Below are 15,415 nucleotides of genomic sequence, written 5' to 3'. Positions count from 1 at the left end.
AATGAAATTCTGCTTATTTAAATACAATTCAATTCTAAGATATGTTTTTGGGGATTTCACAACAGTATAAAAATGAGGCAAACATTTTGTCATCCATCACCACGGGGAAGGCAAAAAAAACGATAAATCAAAAGAGACAAATGATTGTTAATTCATTATCTGTGCTGTTTATTTAATAAGGCTATTTTTGTTCATCTTTATCAAGGGTCCCAATAACTATCGAGCCCATTGTATATTTAATTGCCAGCAGGGAAAGAGTCATCTTTAGAATATCCTTCAAGATGCCAACTTTGCTACATACAGTTTTCACTCATCTCCTCTAATACGAAGAGAGACCTGTCGTTGCCGGAATCACGCAGCCATGTTCAATATTATGCCTCTAATATATAATTATGTTATAGATAATATAATAATATGTTATCTAATGGTTGGTGAGATATCAGTTGAGTGTCAAGGTTCAATTGGTTGATAAAATGTGGTTCCAAGAAAACCTTACTGAGACTAATGAGTCTTAAATCGTTCATGGACGAAGGTGCTTGCTACACAGTCTCTGGACCCAGGGAGAGCATTTGAGATAAGCAATGTTAGCATTTAAATGGATCCTTTGGCATGAAGGGCACACAATAAAGATAGAATTTATTATAACTTTCAAATGATTTGCTAATATGGTTAGGCTCCCAGAGCATGGATCCCATTTTTTAGGATAGTCCAGAAAACTTGCAGGACGGCCATCAATGCCTCTCGATTTGCAGCTCTCTTTCGGACTCCAGATAAATCCGTATTTATATGCCAGATTACATGTCGAAAAGAATACGTTCGCTTGTTCTCTCCTTGCATTTCCGGACTCTTGCTAGGCTTGCTACTTTCAAACTTTTGCAATTACAAGTTTGGCAATTTTTTTGGTGCCGTGGAACAAACCGCTTCATAAAATCACCTGTTTGCATCTGAGTAAAGGAAACAGGATCTTTTCTTGCGCTCACAGACACACACCACTGGGAACTTTGTTGTCTTTGAACCTGAAGGCGTTCACATCGCAGGAACGGGGTTTTCCCAGGAGGCAGTGCCTCATCAGAGCAGCTCTCCTTCCCTTTCTATCCCTGGGCCATCACGCTAAAAATACACAGCGGATTTTTCTGCTTGCTTTCTGACAATTAAAAAATATGGCAGCTGTATCTGCTTTCTGTATCAATAACTGTTACAGTACGAGACGATCAAAGTGAGGCCCCAGAGGTTCTATGTTGTTGTAAAACGACTCGACTCGGTGTTTAGGCAACAGGTGCTTCTCGTCCTGAGTAACCATCAGCCGTGGTCTGTGAGCCTTCTCACACAATGTTGACTTACGACCCTTGTATCAGAGAAACCCCTAGACCCCTATCTATACTGGATTTAAGGAACAATAACGTTTTTTTTTTCCATTCTAATTTATGTGGACTATTTAAAAGATTTGATTTGGAAAAAGCAGCTCAGAAGAGTGGCTCGCTCAAAGACCAGTTGTAAGTCACAAGCCAGGCCCGAGGTATTTATCATGGAAAAAGCACAAAGGCACAGCAAAGGCAACATTTGGACATATGTCGAAGGACAAGCCGCAGAATGTTATAGAAACAGTAACACTGGCTGAGTACCAGTGCATATTTTTTTCTCCTTCTGCCCCCTGCCCCACACACCCTCCTAGATGCAGCATTAATATTAAAATACATACATATCTCTGTCCCTGTAGAGTGGTACATCATTCCTCTCTTTATTCTTGCTATTAAAATCAGCCCTTCCCTGCAGCATTTGCCTTTTTCAGATATTCACAGCTTTTGTACCTCTCCCCCTGCTCAATAAACAAGGCTCTTTATTGCACTGGAGGACTGTGGAGTTCTGTGAATCACGGGCAATAAGTATAATTTAATTGGAATCATTTTTTTTCGCCCCTCTCCTTTTTCTGTAGCTAGGCTCTGCTTTTGATGTTTTATTCATCAGAGCCCTTCCTCCCCTCCCAGCCGTGCACAGTTTTGGAAGGAAAATAAAAACCTCATGTATTTCAGCTTTTCCTTTACTGTGCTCTCAGTAGAATACAAGCTGTTCTTCATCTCTCATTTCCAAGCCATCTTTTTTTTTGTGAGGACTGTCTCTTCCCTCATTTAATTGGCGGTTGAGTGGATTCTACCCAATTTCAGTTCATTTAAAGCATAAAAGCTGTACATAGTCAGCTGTGGCTGGAAAAGGGTGCCATACAGCCTGCACCATTTATTTCTTCCACACTCCCTTCAACTTGCATTGAGATGAAAAAGTAGCAGGACTTTGCTATTGAACCCTGAAAATATAATCAGCAGGGATGTGACGAACACAGGTGTGTGGGTGTGACTGCAGACAATTTATTTTATTGCCCATTGTTCTAAAATCCACTGTTAATATAAAGAAAGAGCCGCAGTCAAGAAATGTGGTCCGATTTGCAGAAGAGCAATGATATCCGACTGTGCCCATCCTACGCTTTCAAAATGTAATTTTCTAGGAAAAAAAGCCACTGTTATTTGGATATACTGTGAGCATGCCCGTTATCAATAAAATCATTTAAAAGTTTTTCCTCTGTTTCATGCAGCTGAGTTATGTGTTGCTTCTATTCTCGGCCTGTGCTCGCTCAGAGGGAACACGCCCTGCTGTAGAAATGACCCTCAAGTACAGCTTCTGCAGAGGAAAGAATATACTGTATCCATTACTTTTCATTTCCACCAGAATAAAAACAGAACTTCAGCCTAACTCCTGTCAAGTTCAGAATACATAACATGCAAGCTCACTGCAAGCTGGTAAAGGCATCAGCAAAATTCGTAGGACTGAACTAAATCAGAAAAAAAGAATCAATGCTTATATAGTGTAGATTTTTTTTTTAAATGAGTGCAACAATCCTCAGGCCACATAATCACAAATCTTTCTAGTGATGGAGAGCTGCACAGTTTGGATGTAGGGTGATGTTCTTGAATTGACCTCCCTTTTCTTCTATCAGAGGGGTCATTGTGAAATGAGCAGAGTTTGGGAATGGCTTCACTCTGTCCGACACACCTGCATGGACAACACCACCGCCAAGCACCTCCCACACTATAAAACACACAGACGGTCTCTGTGTCTCTCCTAGCCCATTCCTCTGTTTCAGCTGCTCACCTTTAAAACATCCACACTTCTCTGATGGCACCTATCACCCGAATGACCAAAAGCAGCTCCTGATGGCTGCAGTGCAGAAAACAGTCAAAGATCAGATTCTTCACACTGCTTTTGTCAAAAAATGGGAAGGAGAATTTGGAGGAAAAATCTCCCTTATTAGCTCGGACGGTTCTGTGACAAGCACTGCCTGTTGTTCCCATTGTGTCGGTAGGCAGTCTTGACTGTTCAGACATCACACCATATGTGTGGGTGTCAGCGGGTCTTTTGCGATAGCTGCAAAAAAATATGTCAGAAATTCTGCTTCCAAGTGTTCACATCTCAAGTGCAGGCAGCCAAAACCACAGTGATGCATTAACTGTTTCCAATATGGAGCACAAGCACTTAGTTGTCAGTCTTTGCATGAATACTTTACAATCATAAAACCCTAAGTGTCTTTAAGTAATTGTAAATTGCACTACTGTCATTTTCAGACCTGGAGAGAAATTAGTTTCTTAAGGCAAAAGGCTCCGGTATTTGGCTTAGGAATGAAACTCATTTAAACCCTTCTGGTTTCTGTGATATTGTATACACCCCTTCGATGCAGCTACAGCTGTGTTAATTTTAGCATTCTAAAAATAGAATGGAAGAGCACAACTCAATTTTATAGCCTCAAAATGTAGGGCGACTTTATGTCCAATGATAAATTAAGCCATGTGTTATGATCATTGCTACTGAGAATAGCAATGCTACCTTACCCTTTTGAAATGTATCAGGTCAGTCTGGAAATGAAGCCGAGGGCTAAGCACTTGCAGAGTGAAGGTGGCCTATAATCGACAAAACTTTCAGGCTTTAGTTAGGAAGTTAAGTAGGCCAGTAGAAAAAAAGAGCTCTGCATCTGATTTAGCAACACCTCTGAAAACTGTCAAGACTGAAATATCTGTGTTGGAAGAATAAAAAGCACTCTGCACAATAACATTTTTCAGAGGGTCAAGATACATTTTCAGAGGAAAGGGTATCACAGTTCGGGTGTTATACAGCCGCTTCTGGATGATCCAATTTCCAGGAAAAGAGATCTCATAATTGCAATTACTGGAAATAAAAATCAGAATTTGCCTGCCAGAGCTGCGAGTCATAAACACCAACATTTTAAGATCATCATTAATGCTCCATTAATTCAGTTAACAAAGAGAAAAGATCTTATTTCAACTTCTCTGCTATAAACTGAAATAACAGTTGGACTGTCGAGTTACACCTTCGGGGCAAAAGGCATTTAAAGCTCATCAATCCTCTGCTTAATCCCAAAAGTCTGGGGTTTCCACACTGTATTCTTGTGCTTTTATTTTTAGGAGGTCGTAATCTTGATCTCAAAACTACCACCATAAAAGCCTTTAAAATTGGTCACAGGGTTCAATAACATCATATTAATGATGCAGAATTTGAATCGAGTAGGTGGTTCTCATTCTACCCTTTAATCGAATCCTTTAAAGGAACAGCTGTTATGTCCATGTGTGTCGAGTATACAGAGACACATACAGGTGTGAAGGTCAGTGATGTCAATGACAGCAAATAAAAAAAATGGATCCAAAGAGCACTCCTTGATGCTCGGCTACCTGTATTGTAAGGACTCTCAGGAAATAAACTTTGCACTTCAATGTCATGACTTGTTTGCCGTCAAGGTCATTTGTCAAGTTAGTTGTGATCTTGGCACTGTTCTGCTGGAACGTTTTCCCATATTAACTTCCCTCTGGACTGTAAAAGAGGATACCATGTAGCCTGATGAGGCATGGCGATCCTTAGTATCCCAGCATTGCCTTTCCTAGCACCAAATCTCAAATCTTCGTTTCTATTCTCCTCTGAGACTTGTGCATGCGTTACAGAATTCCTTGACAATGTGCAAATGCAAAGTCAGACAGAAGACGTCTGCAAGACAGTAAGCAGGAGACGTTAAGGGAGCCAGACACCTGACTCCTTTAAAACCAAGGCCCCCCACTTCAGATCAACAAGCCGCCCGGTCTCAAGTTCACAGACTGACATTTTTTGGTGAGTGGATTTTTACAAAAACACCCAGCAGAAATCCCCCTCCCCTCCCACATCACTGATCACTTCATCTTTCATTTTCTTACTTCAAGGAAAACCAAAAGCGGGGAAAGAAACAGAAGGACTGCTTTCTCTGCTGCACTTAAGCAGGTTAAAACTTGGCTTTCATCAGTTTATGCAGCCGCCAATCTAATCAGAGTCGGGCAGGTTGAACGGAGCCCTTACCTAGGAGAGTGTCACAGGATCTAAACGACTCATCTTTCACATCCCAAACAGGCTGACTGACTTAATCTCGGATAGAGTCCTGCTCCCCCTTGTCCTTCAAACAAACAGCAGGGGTCACATTTATCATGTACATGTCAGCATACTCTGAAGCTTTTACCCTGCACAGCCGCGTCTTGTGAAGCGCGAGCAGGCAGATCAGGAGGCTAAGACCACCTCACACATGTGCGCCGTCCACTTCTGAAAAAGACAACGACCACTTATGCATATTGTAAACACGGCATGCCTTAAACCCTGTCACCACTTCTGCCCGCTGTTATTGTCTCTTATCATCTTAAACATGCCTCAACCGGGATTTCTGGAAGCCTTCAGCTTATGCGATTGCAAAAGGTTATGGGAATTCTGTAAAACAAAACTGAGCTATGGTGGGTCCTGAGCACACAGACAGACAGAAAAAAAGATCCTGGAAAATTTCAGAGGCCAGGTCCTCACTGTTTTCAGAAGAGAACCCCCAGGAGTGTTTGAATAACTACACGTGAAAGATTCTACAGGACTAAGGTCATATGATAAATAAAGGATCGCCGAGCCTACTGCAGGATATACTGGCAGGAACTGATTAGAGGTTTTGTTCCAAACTTCTATAACATTTCTACATCTGTCCTACAAGTTTTCCTTTAGTCTAGCTTCAGTCTAGCTACGGATGCTAAATTGTCTTAGAAACAAGGACTAACTTGCAATTTAATGAGCTCGAAAAAACTGTTACCGTGAAAGCTGGCTCTCCTTATTAACAGCAACATGATAATTCAGCGGGAGGGCTTCAGATCCACTGAATGCTGGGATATGTCCTGGAGAGCTCCAATAGGAGGGATGGACTCATTCCATGATGCTTGAAAACACCACGCACCCCATGACTGCCATTCTCCAGAGATAATTAACACTGTTTATATTAGCTACAGTGCTTGAAGAAGACATATCTTGATGGATATAAATTGGTAAACATGAATAAGTCTGCAAATGAAGAAGCAATTTTCACAAGCATATTAAGTACAGCTAATATCTCCCTCTCATTATTACTATGATTATGATGTAAGATAAGCTGTAATTATCCTGATGCTGTGCTCAAAAAGCTGAATACCTTTATGCATACTGCTGCCTACAGACTATAATTTATTAATTTTTTCTTTTTCCGATTGGCTGTGGGGTACACATTCCTCTTTGCCACATGGCCTTTGAATATGGAAAATCACAAAAATACTTCTCCATAAAGAAGTATCCTTATGTATCTTCAATCACTGCCTGAAAATACTGAACACGTCAGTTCCTCTGCGACTCTTCAGGTTTCTTAAGGCTTCTTAAGACTTTTACGACTGTAGCAAAAAGCATCGATTTCATCAAAGGTATAGTCATTTATAAAACATCTAGATAGAAGTACTTAAATTATGCAGTTACTTAATTAGACCAACCATGTAATGGAGAGCTTAGGGAGACCAAAAAACAGAAGACACTATGCCCTTCAGGACCTGACTCCTGGTTTAGAGGATGAAAAAGTAACTTCAGGTAAAGAAATAAGCACTCATTCCATAGTGGAATGCTTTATTATTGCAGAGAATATTGTTCTTCATGGGCTTCATCAAAGCCCAAGGCAATAATGCACACTAATATACCCAGTACGCTTTGAGAATGAGAGATTGCAGATAAGTCTACTTTCAAAAGAGGCTGACTGAGAAAGAAGAGATTGGGCCGCGTGACTGCTCTCTCTTCTCATTAAAAACACTCTCAAGCCAGCATGCATTGCAGCTCATGGATGTTTCTCGAACTCATGCTAAATTTGGGAGTGTTGCAAGGTACAATGGTAAACAGAAAATTCCACACGGATACTCAAAACCGGGTAAGGTAAATTTGCGTATAGCAAGGGATTATTACATTTTTATTAGTTTCAATTTGTTAGCTTAAAAAATAAATAAAATGATAGTCTGTTTCTACAAATGGAACGTATACAAGAAAAGATTAATTATGTGCATTGCAGATTATATGTATTACAAGCTGTTTAATCAACCATCATGAAGATAGAGAGTAAAGACTCTCGAGGAGCCTTAGCCTTTGAACACGCAGACTGCAGATGGCAGACTTATTTCCCCACCAAATTCATAATTAGCCAATTAACCTGTAATAACTATTTCAGTGACTCACACTGAGCAGCACCAGCCCTTTGGGGAGGAACCTGGATTTTCAGCAGAGTTCATTGGGGAGGAAGTTGCATCTTCTCCTGAAACACACAGCATGCCTGATGACTGAAATTTTAAGTAGGCAGCATTTGTCTGGTCAGTTATCATTAAGCACTTAACTCACTGAAGCCTTCTCCATAGGCTTTAGTGAAAAAAACACTGGTGAAAAAAACAAGACTTTATTTACAGATTTCAGTCACGTTAGACACCTCATCTGAGTTTTCAGTTATTAAGTTAGAAACAAATTGTTCAAATCATTTGCTATGTCTTTTTCAATTTATGCTAGTGTGAGGTACAGGAACCTGGTATTACTATTTACTTATAAAATTACTTTAAATGTTACCTTATTTTTACGAATTAACCAATTACTTTCACCACTTTAAGAATTGTCTTAATGAAAATGTCCGACCTACTGTACGTCACCCTTTACAATATGTTTATTAAAAATGTTTCCCTGCTTTTCATTTTTACACAAACATTTACAAAGCAAAACAAGAAGAGGTCTCTAATGTCTCAATCCCTATCAGCTCTCAGTCTGACATTAAAATCAGACTGATACCCTAAAGTCTGGTTTAAAAGAAGCTTACAGTATCTCAAGCAATTTTAAAAGAGGCTATGCATGGTCACTAGTTCTGATAAGGTTACATTAAATAAGGTTACTGCAATTAAAAATACCAGTTATTTGGGTGTAACTGGTGTTTCTCTGCTAATCAAATGAAGACAATTACTTCTATATAAAATGATAAATAAATAGTAGCCTCCACATTTATACAAATCCTTATAAAGTTGATTAGAAAATAAAATGTAGGTGTACATGGACATTTTTTAATTTTGAAAATATAATAGGTATGTGTGAAGAAGGAGCCATGCATATATCACTAAGATAGCCAAATAATTACATACATTTGTGTTTGTACAATGTTAAACATTTATCCATGCTCTATAAACATGTGGAAGATAAATTAAATGAATCCATATTTTCAGCTGTGCTGGTTTCAAATAGGATCAGAAGGTCTAAGGCGAAAGATTATTATTATTCAACAAACACTATTATAAAAAAATCCATAAGACATCCCAGTTTCATCTGTGGTGCCGCTCACCAAGACGTTCAAGGCCAAAGGGATATTCTCCCCCTAGTGGGCAAGCAAAAGAAGGCTTTACCCAATCATGCGAAACACTGATTTGGGAGGTCAACTCGCAACATATGTGTGATAAAAGAACATCACCCTTTCAGTGAAGCACAGAAAATGAATCGCTTCTACTTTAATGTTGTTTTACATCCTCTGGTTCTGACATAGAACTGAGGGACAGATAGATTCCAAAGTTTACTTGTATATTTTAGCCCCAGAATGGTGGTGGCTACTGTTAAGAAGCTCAAGAGGGGTCATTAATTGGACCTTACAATACAAAGTGAGCACCAAATTCATTGAGAAAATGGTAAAGAAAAAGGTTCTAATGGTTGAATATCTCTCAGACTTTTAATGCCCATTTAAAGTTACTGGTTACAAAAGGAGAGTACACAAAATTCTAAATGGTTGGGTATGAACAGATCTGAACATAATTCATTTAACTTCTTTTGACAACTATCCTGTTTATGCATATGATTTTGAAAGTCATAAAAGTCTGTAGTTATTTACCTGAACCAAGAAAAACTGAATGCACACCTGGATCTTTATGCTAAATTAACTTTTGATTGATCTAGGGTATACATGAATTTGTAGGCTGCTCTGCCTTGCTGCCTGTTGTGTGACTAAAACACATATTATTCAAACAGAAGTAAAAGGAAGGTGTGCAACTGGAACCTTGGCAGATAACCCCTTTCTTAGTAACACTAACGATATCAAATACATTTCACCCAGTTCCATTCTTGTAGCACGGCATCCAAATATAGCTGCCTAAGATCTGATCAGAAGCAGGCCACCCTACAATCATGCTGTTTGGAAACTGGAAGAACATCTGAATGAACTAAGCCATTTACACAACAGCTTGTTGTCATCCAAAAATTGCTTTGTATCCACCTGAATGAGTACACATATCATTAACAATTCCTGGCACCGGCACACAACAAATCTCTGGTCCCACCTTGACAGAAAACAGCAATGCCATTTTAAAATGATTGTATGCGACTTAGATATATGCTGATTTAAAAAAAAAAAACAACTACGGCAAAAGTTTAGAAGGTTGACGCTGAAATGACTAAGTAGCTAAGGGCGCAAGGCAAAAGGGTAAAAGACATTTTAAACGAAACAAAGAAAGACACCAATTCAAATTCCTAGCTCACCACACGGCAACTTACAGAAGGTATCGATTGTAGCGATTCTCTGTGTTGTTGCTGTTGGTAGGTAACAGCAAAATGTGATTACTGAGTGCCTGAAACTGCAAAGGAAACAAATGAAAGGGTCCCACAAGGCGGCTACCTAATTCAGCGACAACATGCACCTACTTGCAGAGTGACGTCAGATGACAATTTATTTCTTAACTCCGTCCGAGAGCGTTCTCTGCACTGGCAGGACAGCTGGCTCCCTCACTGTGAAACAGTGTGTCAGCCTCTGCACTCTTGTCTCTCAGAGAGGAGAGCAAGGATTGGTACTGGTTTCCATGGCAATACTCTCCTATGAGTCCCTCCACTGTAACACCCCCACCCCCCCCCCAGTTCCCTAAGTGGCAAAAGGGACCGGGAGGCAGCGCTGTAATGGAGCTATTCTGGGAAATCGTCAATCAAGACTCCACCTGGGGTAGGGAGGCTGGGAATACGAAGTTACCTAATTGGTTACCCAGCTTTCGCATCTGTCTGAGCTGAGACCCGGGCAGGCTGTGTTGCACAGCAACAAGCCCTGGGGGCAGCCTGAGTTCGGAAGAACAAGTTCAAGACCTCCCCAAGCACACCAGAAGAGGAAGAAGCAGCAGTCTCACAAGAGATTGTTCGAGGATGAATATAATTACCATTCAGCTGTTTTTGACAAAGAGAGAAAAGCATCGTTAATGTAAAGGTTTTTCCAGAGAGCACATAATTCACGTAAATGTAAAGAAATGAAAGAGCCCGAAAATTCAAATAAGTTCAAAGGATAACCAAGTGACTGCTAGCCAGAGAAAAGAGGCAGAGACCAGAGGAAGGCTCCGTCTGCAAACAGCCATGGCACAAACATGAGGTTCTGTCATCCTCTGCATAGCTGGCCAACAGGAAATGGCAGAAGCCATAGGGAGATCTTCAGGGAACGGGCTATCCTGCAGTGAACTGTCAACAAGTGGATTGTCACATTCATGAAAAACATTCACACATGTAGCGGATGGCAAAAATCAACAGACCGGGCAATCTTTGCTGTGAAGTCAAATCTGCTTTGGATAAAAGGTTCATCATATTGGTGCAAACAGATGGATATGGAAACAGTAGAAATTATACACCTGGATTTCTGTAAATAATATACGTTTCGTGAAAATAGGGCACCTGCTTGTATACACTCAGCAGTTCAAACACATATACCAAGATCAGATTTGCTTTAATTTCTTATGAACTGCCAGCTTATGAACTACCAGTTTATGCAACATTCTCCTCTGTGAAGCAAGACAAAGCACATGGCTCTGGGGAAGTGTATTATTTTATGCACTAGGTATTTGACATTTGGCAAAGCTACAGGGACCGTAGGATTGTGTAACACTGTTTTATCTTGTCTTGGACAGTCCAATATCTTAATTTTGAGAAAAGTGAGCAAAACAAATAAAAAATCTGAAATTATCCTGCTCACTGAATTCTCATCAATCCCCAATTAAATTAAGAAAACCAAACATTTTCTCGGTGTATTAAAATATCCCATTACAAGCGTTCCAGCATTTTTCAGTGCCACGAAGAAGTCAAGCTATTTCTGGGATGCTTTCCATCAGGGCACTCCTGGGACCCAGGAAGCAGTGACAGAACGCTTGGCAGTTGATTACTGAAATCCTCGAAAACTTCCATGCTGGAAGACAATTCTAGACCATCCTTAATTCTCCATTTGAAAGAGAAGGAAAGAAAAAAAATATGGTACAAATATTTGTTCGTAAGCAAAATAATGTACGTACTGCAATGTGTATTTTTTATTTGCATCATTATCCAAATATTCCAAGATGCAACTACTTAGTTGCAGTTTAGCACTGATCTATACGTTTTCCTCTCTGAATTTCAGATCAACAACTCAAGACTACCTGAGTGTTGAGTGAAGACATGATTTTTACATACTGTACCAAAGATAACAGAGTAAGAAGAAAACCACAAAAAACTGACACTTGAGTTAAAAAGTCACAGATCTACCACACAATACATGGGTCCTGATAAGGGAAATGAAGAAATCGCTATCATGGGATACTAGTGAAAAAAATCTAGAACCTCAGCATAAAAATGAGTGATAGGACATGCATATTCATGTTCACCTTGCACTGTCTTTGAACAATGCTTCCCTTTTTTTGTGTGTGGGGTGGGCAGGTTTCAACATGCCAAATCAAATTACCTTGTCAGCAAAGTGATGCAATATGAAAAAGAGAAAAATCAAATTTTTTAAAAGTTTAATTATATTGGGCAAAGCACAGCAAACACACCAACCTTTCAGATTTGAAAACCAATTAGCAGAGGAAATAAACACACAGTGAAGCCATGATTTCAAAAGCCGTTCATTTATAACCACCACCAGTGGATTAAACCTTGGCCACCTCCATTAAATAACAGTTGTACAGCAATTTAAGGCACACGCACACATGGGTGCCAATGATTCAGTGAAGAGTCAAACATGTAACAGTGCATAAATACATACAGAGTTCTCCCACACACATCAAATAAATTTGTTTCTTAATAAATTAATGGTTTTATATTAGTGAGAAGCACAATCCATGGTAAAAAAAAAAAAGTTGAGAAATGAAATTCTGAAAGCAATTACTGTAAAACCTGAAATGTACACTCCATTAAACATCACCAATGGAGGAGCCTGAATTAAGACAAATAATTGATCATGAATGGTTTACTCTGAATAAAAGGTGTCCATTTTACATAAAAGCAAGTCTGGTAAGATTTATTTATAAAAATAAAAATAATCCTGAATGGAATTAATGTTATTGTCATTAGTACAACAGAAATATTTGATAACGATAAAGAAGGGTATCATCAATACTTAAATGTACATTTCAGATTACAATAAACCAGAATTCTGAATTGCTTAATTCTGGTAATCCATAATCAAGAGTCCATGTATTCAACACAGGCAAATGTTATACTTTTGGTTTTTGAAGATCAAATAGCGTTATTGGATACAATCAACAACAATTTACAGTCACACAATTGTCATGCAATGTTTAAAGCGATTTCTCCAAAATTCAATCAAAACACTCCCATTGACTGTACTGCTTGTATGTATTATATAATAATAGTCATTAATTGTTTCTCATTATTTTCTAACAGTCTTTGCATTTGAAATCAGGTTTTGTGGGAAAGTTTGAGTCAAGCCCACATTTTGATTGCTTCAGATATATTGAAACGTATTCACACACACTGCACAATGTTTAAAAAACCCAGAACACAAGACCAAGTCACTGAGATAGTCTTTTACAAAATCAGAACACGTCTGTGAAAATTTCCAACTCTTATATATTGAATAAATAAGCAATTTGTAATTATGGATTCACTATTATAGCAATAAAGCATAACCTTCTTTTAATAGTGAATAAATCAGAATGCAAATTATGGATTTAGACAAAAATGAGTGCCACCAGGGAAACCAAATTTAGCTGAAAAGTAATACTGGAAAAGTTATTACTGATGATGTGCTGCTGTAATTAAATGCCCTTTCATAATTGCAATTGACTATGACATGATTTTATATTCCCAAAGATAATGAAGTAAGGCCAAGAACACAAAAGAACTGACAGTTGAGCCAATATTTTCACGACTAACACAAGTTACTTGGTCTTGAGAAGGTTAAGGAACAAATCACTATACCGTTTGGTCACCTCCCTGCTCGGTGTTTAGGTCCTGTCCTCTTTCACCTTCATCCTCATGCTCCTCTTGATCATCTTCACCTTGTCTGGTTTCAACACCATCTTCCTGGGCTTTTAGCTCTTCTTTTCTGCCTTTTAAGTGCAAATCTTCGTCCGTTAATTCTGTTTCCTTCTGACTGTCTTCTTGCAGGCTTTTTTCTTCACTCACCGTATCTTTCAAGGTTGACTTGGTATCTTCATCTGGATCCTCATCTTTCAATCCTTCCTCTTCATTGTCAGTTTTATGGCCAACGTCCTCATCAACCTCCAGCTTTTCCTCTAGGGATTTCCCTTCTGCCATGTCCTTAAGTTCAGGGGTGACTTCCATAACCGTTTCCTCCAGAGCCTCATCCCCTTCTATTTTGTTCTCCTTTGGGGCAGATTGAGAAGTTGTATCTTCATTCATCTCAAAATTTCCTTCTGCACGTTCCGAAGCTCCATGAGAATAGCGCCCATCTGCAGAAACCCAGTCTTCCTCAACGGTATCGGGTTTAGCTTCTGTCCTGGCTTTGCCCAAGTGAGTTTCCTCTACACTGGAACACCCTGGGTTTTCCAACTCTTCCGTCTCGAGAATATGCTTCTCGCTTGCATCAAAATCCTCCCCAAGTTTGTCAAGGGCTTCAACTTGGGATTCTGTCTCCCCGGCATCTTCTTCTTCGCCCTGAGGAAGAAGCTGTCCCTCTGGCTTGGGGCTGTCTAAGACCTCAAGAGCACTGAGATCACCTGGGCTGAAAAGCACCATATCTGCTGGAGATCTGTTAGAAAAGTACACTTCACCTGGAGTTGGATCCACTGTCTCCTCATTGTATGTGATTCCTTTCAGTTCCTCAGCACAGATATCCACATTGGCTACTCCACCATAGGGGAATTCATGAGCAGGATCATGACCAAGTTCAGCTCCACCGATATCTGCGTCACTCTCATCGACTCCCTCAATTTCTGCATCCAGGTCTTCAGCAAACACGCTGGGATATACAGATGTGATGGTTGGAACCTGAACTTGTTCGATAATTTCAGGATCATGAATTTCAAGTGGTTCCCCATCTTTACCTGAGGTTTTTCTAAAGGAGGACATTGGGAATAAAAACAAAGGTTAACAGCTCTTTTCAGACTCTTTTTTTCTAACACACTGCATTATATTTCATACAAACGCATGCTATTTTTCATCTTTGCATTTTATTTTCTCTTTTTGATCTTGTGAAGCCTGCACAATTTTTAAAAATATTTTGTTTTTACTGAATGAAACAATTTTACTCTAGTGTTACTGTACTGTATGTTGTATTCCACCACTGTATTTCAATTATCAGGTCTAGAGAAACCGTAGTGGAAGTGAAGATGTCTATTTACTGGCAAAACATTAAAGAAAGTTCTCCCCTTGCACAACATAACATTTAAGCACGCACACAATAGTATGTTTTTGCTGGAAAAGGTCAAAGGTCAAAGTTATTTAAAATATTTCTGGGTTTTCTTGAAAAAAAACTACTGATGACTTAAATTGAAAAGACTCCAGGGAACTTACTGAAGTGAATCAAGAATGCTTTCTTTTATGAAAATACATTAAATACAAGAACACAGTCAATGCTATATAGAAACTCAATCTAAAGAACTTTTTTCCAGTATTAAATGATCATTAGATACTTCTGTACCATTCGTGAGAAAAGGATGGTCTGTACAACCTTTCTTTGAAGAGGAAGAGAATATGAGTGAGGCCTTTGCAGTTTTTTTTTTATTTGATATTGCTATTGCTGTTTGCTGTTGCTTTTACAATTTGCAAAACCTCAAACTAATGTACTTAGTTCAGAAATATATTTACA

The 15,415-nt window shown here is 39.2% G+C and overlaps 1 protein-coding gene across 5 annotated transcripts in view; it reads right to left on the bottom strand.

Moving 5' to 3' along the window:
- The window catches only part of nrgnb (neurogranin (protein kinase C substrate, RC3) b), a 48,366-nt gene that overhangs the window by 25,752 nt on the left and 7,199 nt on the right, over window positions 1-15,415 (bottom strand). For all 5 annotated transcript variants that reach the window (XM_088619634.1, XM_088619632.1, XM_088619630.1 and 2 more), the window contains exon 5: window positions 13,564-14,662. In XM_088619634.1, coding sequence (XP_088475760.1) covers window positions 13,564-14,662 — 1,099 coding nt within the window. The remainder of the gene's footprint in view (window positions 1-13,563; window positions 14,663-15,415) is intronic.

Source organism: Lepisosteus platostomus, chromosome 25, assembly GCF_059453375.1.
Source record: "Lepisosteus platostomus isolate fLepPlt1 chromosome 25, fLepPlt1.hap1, whole genome shotgun sequence".
Taxonomy (NCBI): domain Eukaryota; kingdom Metazoa; phylum Chordata; class Actinopteri; order Semionotiformes; family Lepisosteidae; genus Lepisosteus; species Lepisosteus platostomus.
The sequence above is the reverse complement of the archived record's forward strand: the minus strand, read 5'-3'. Positions and strand labels throughout refer to the sequence as shown.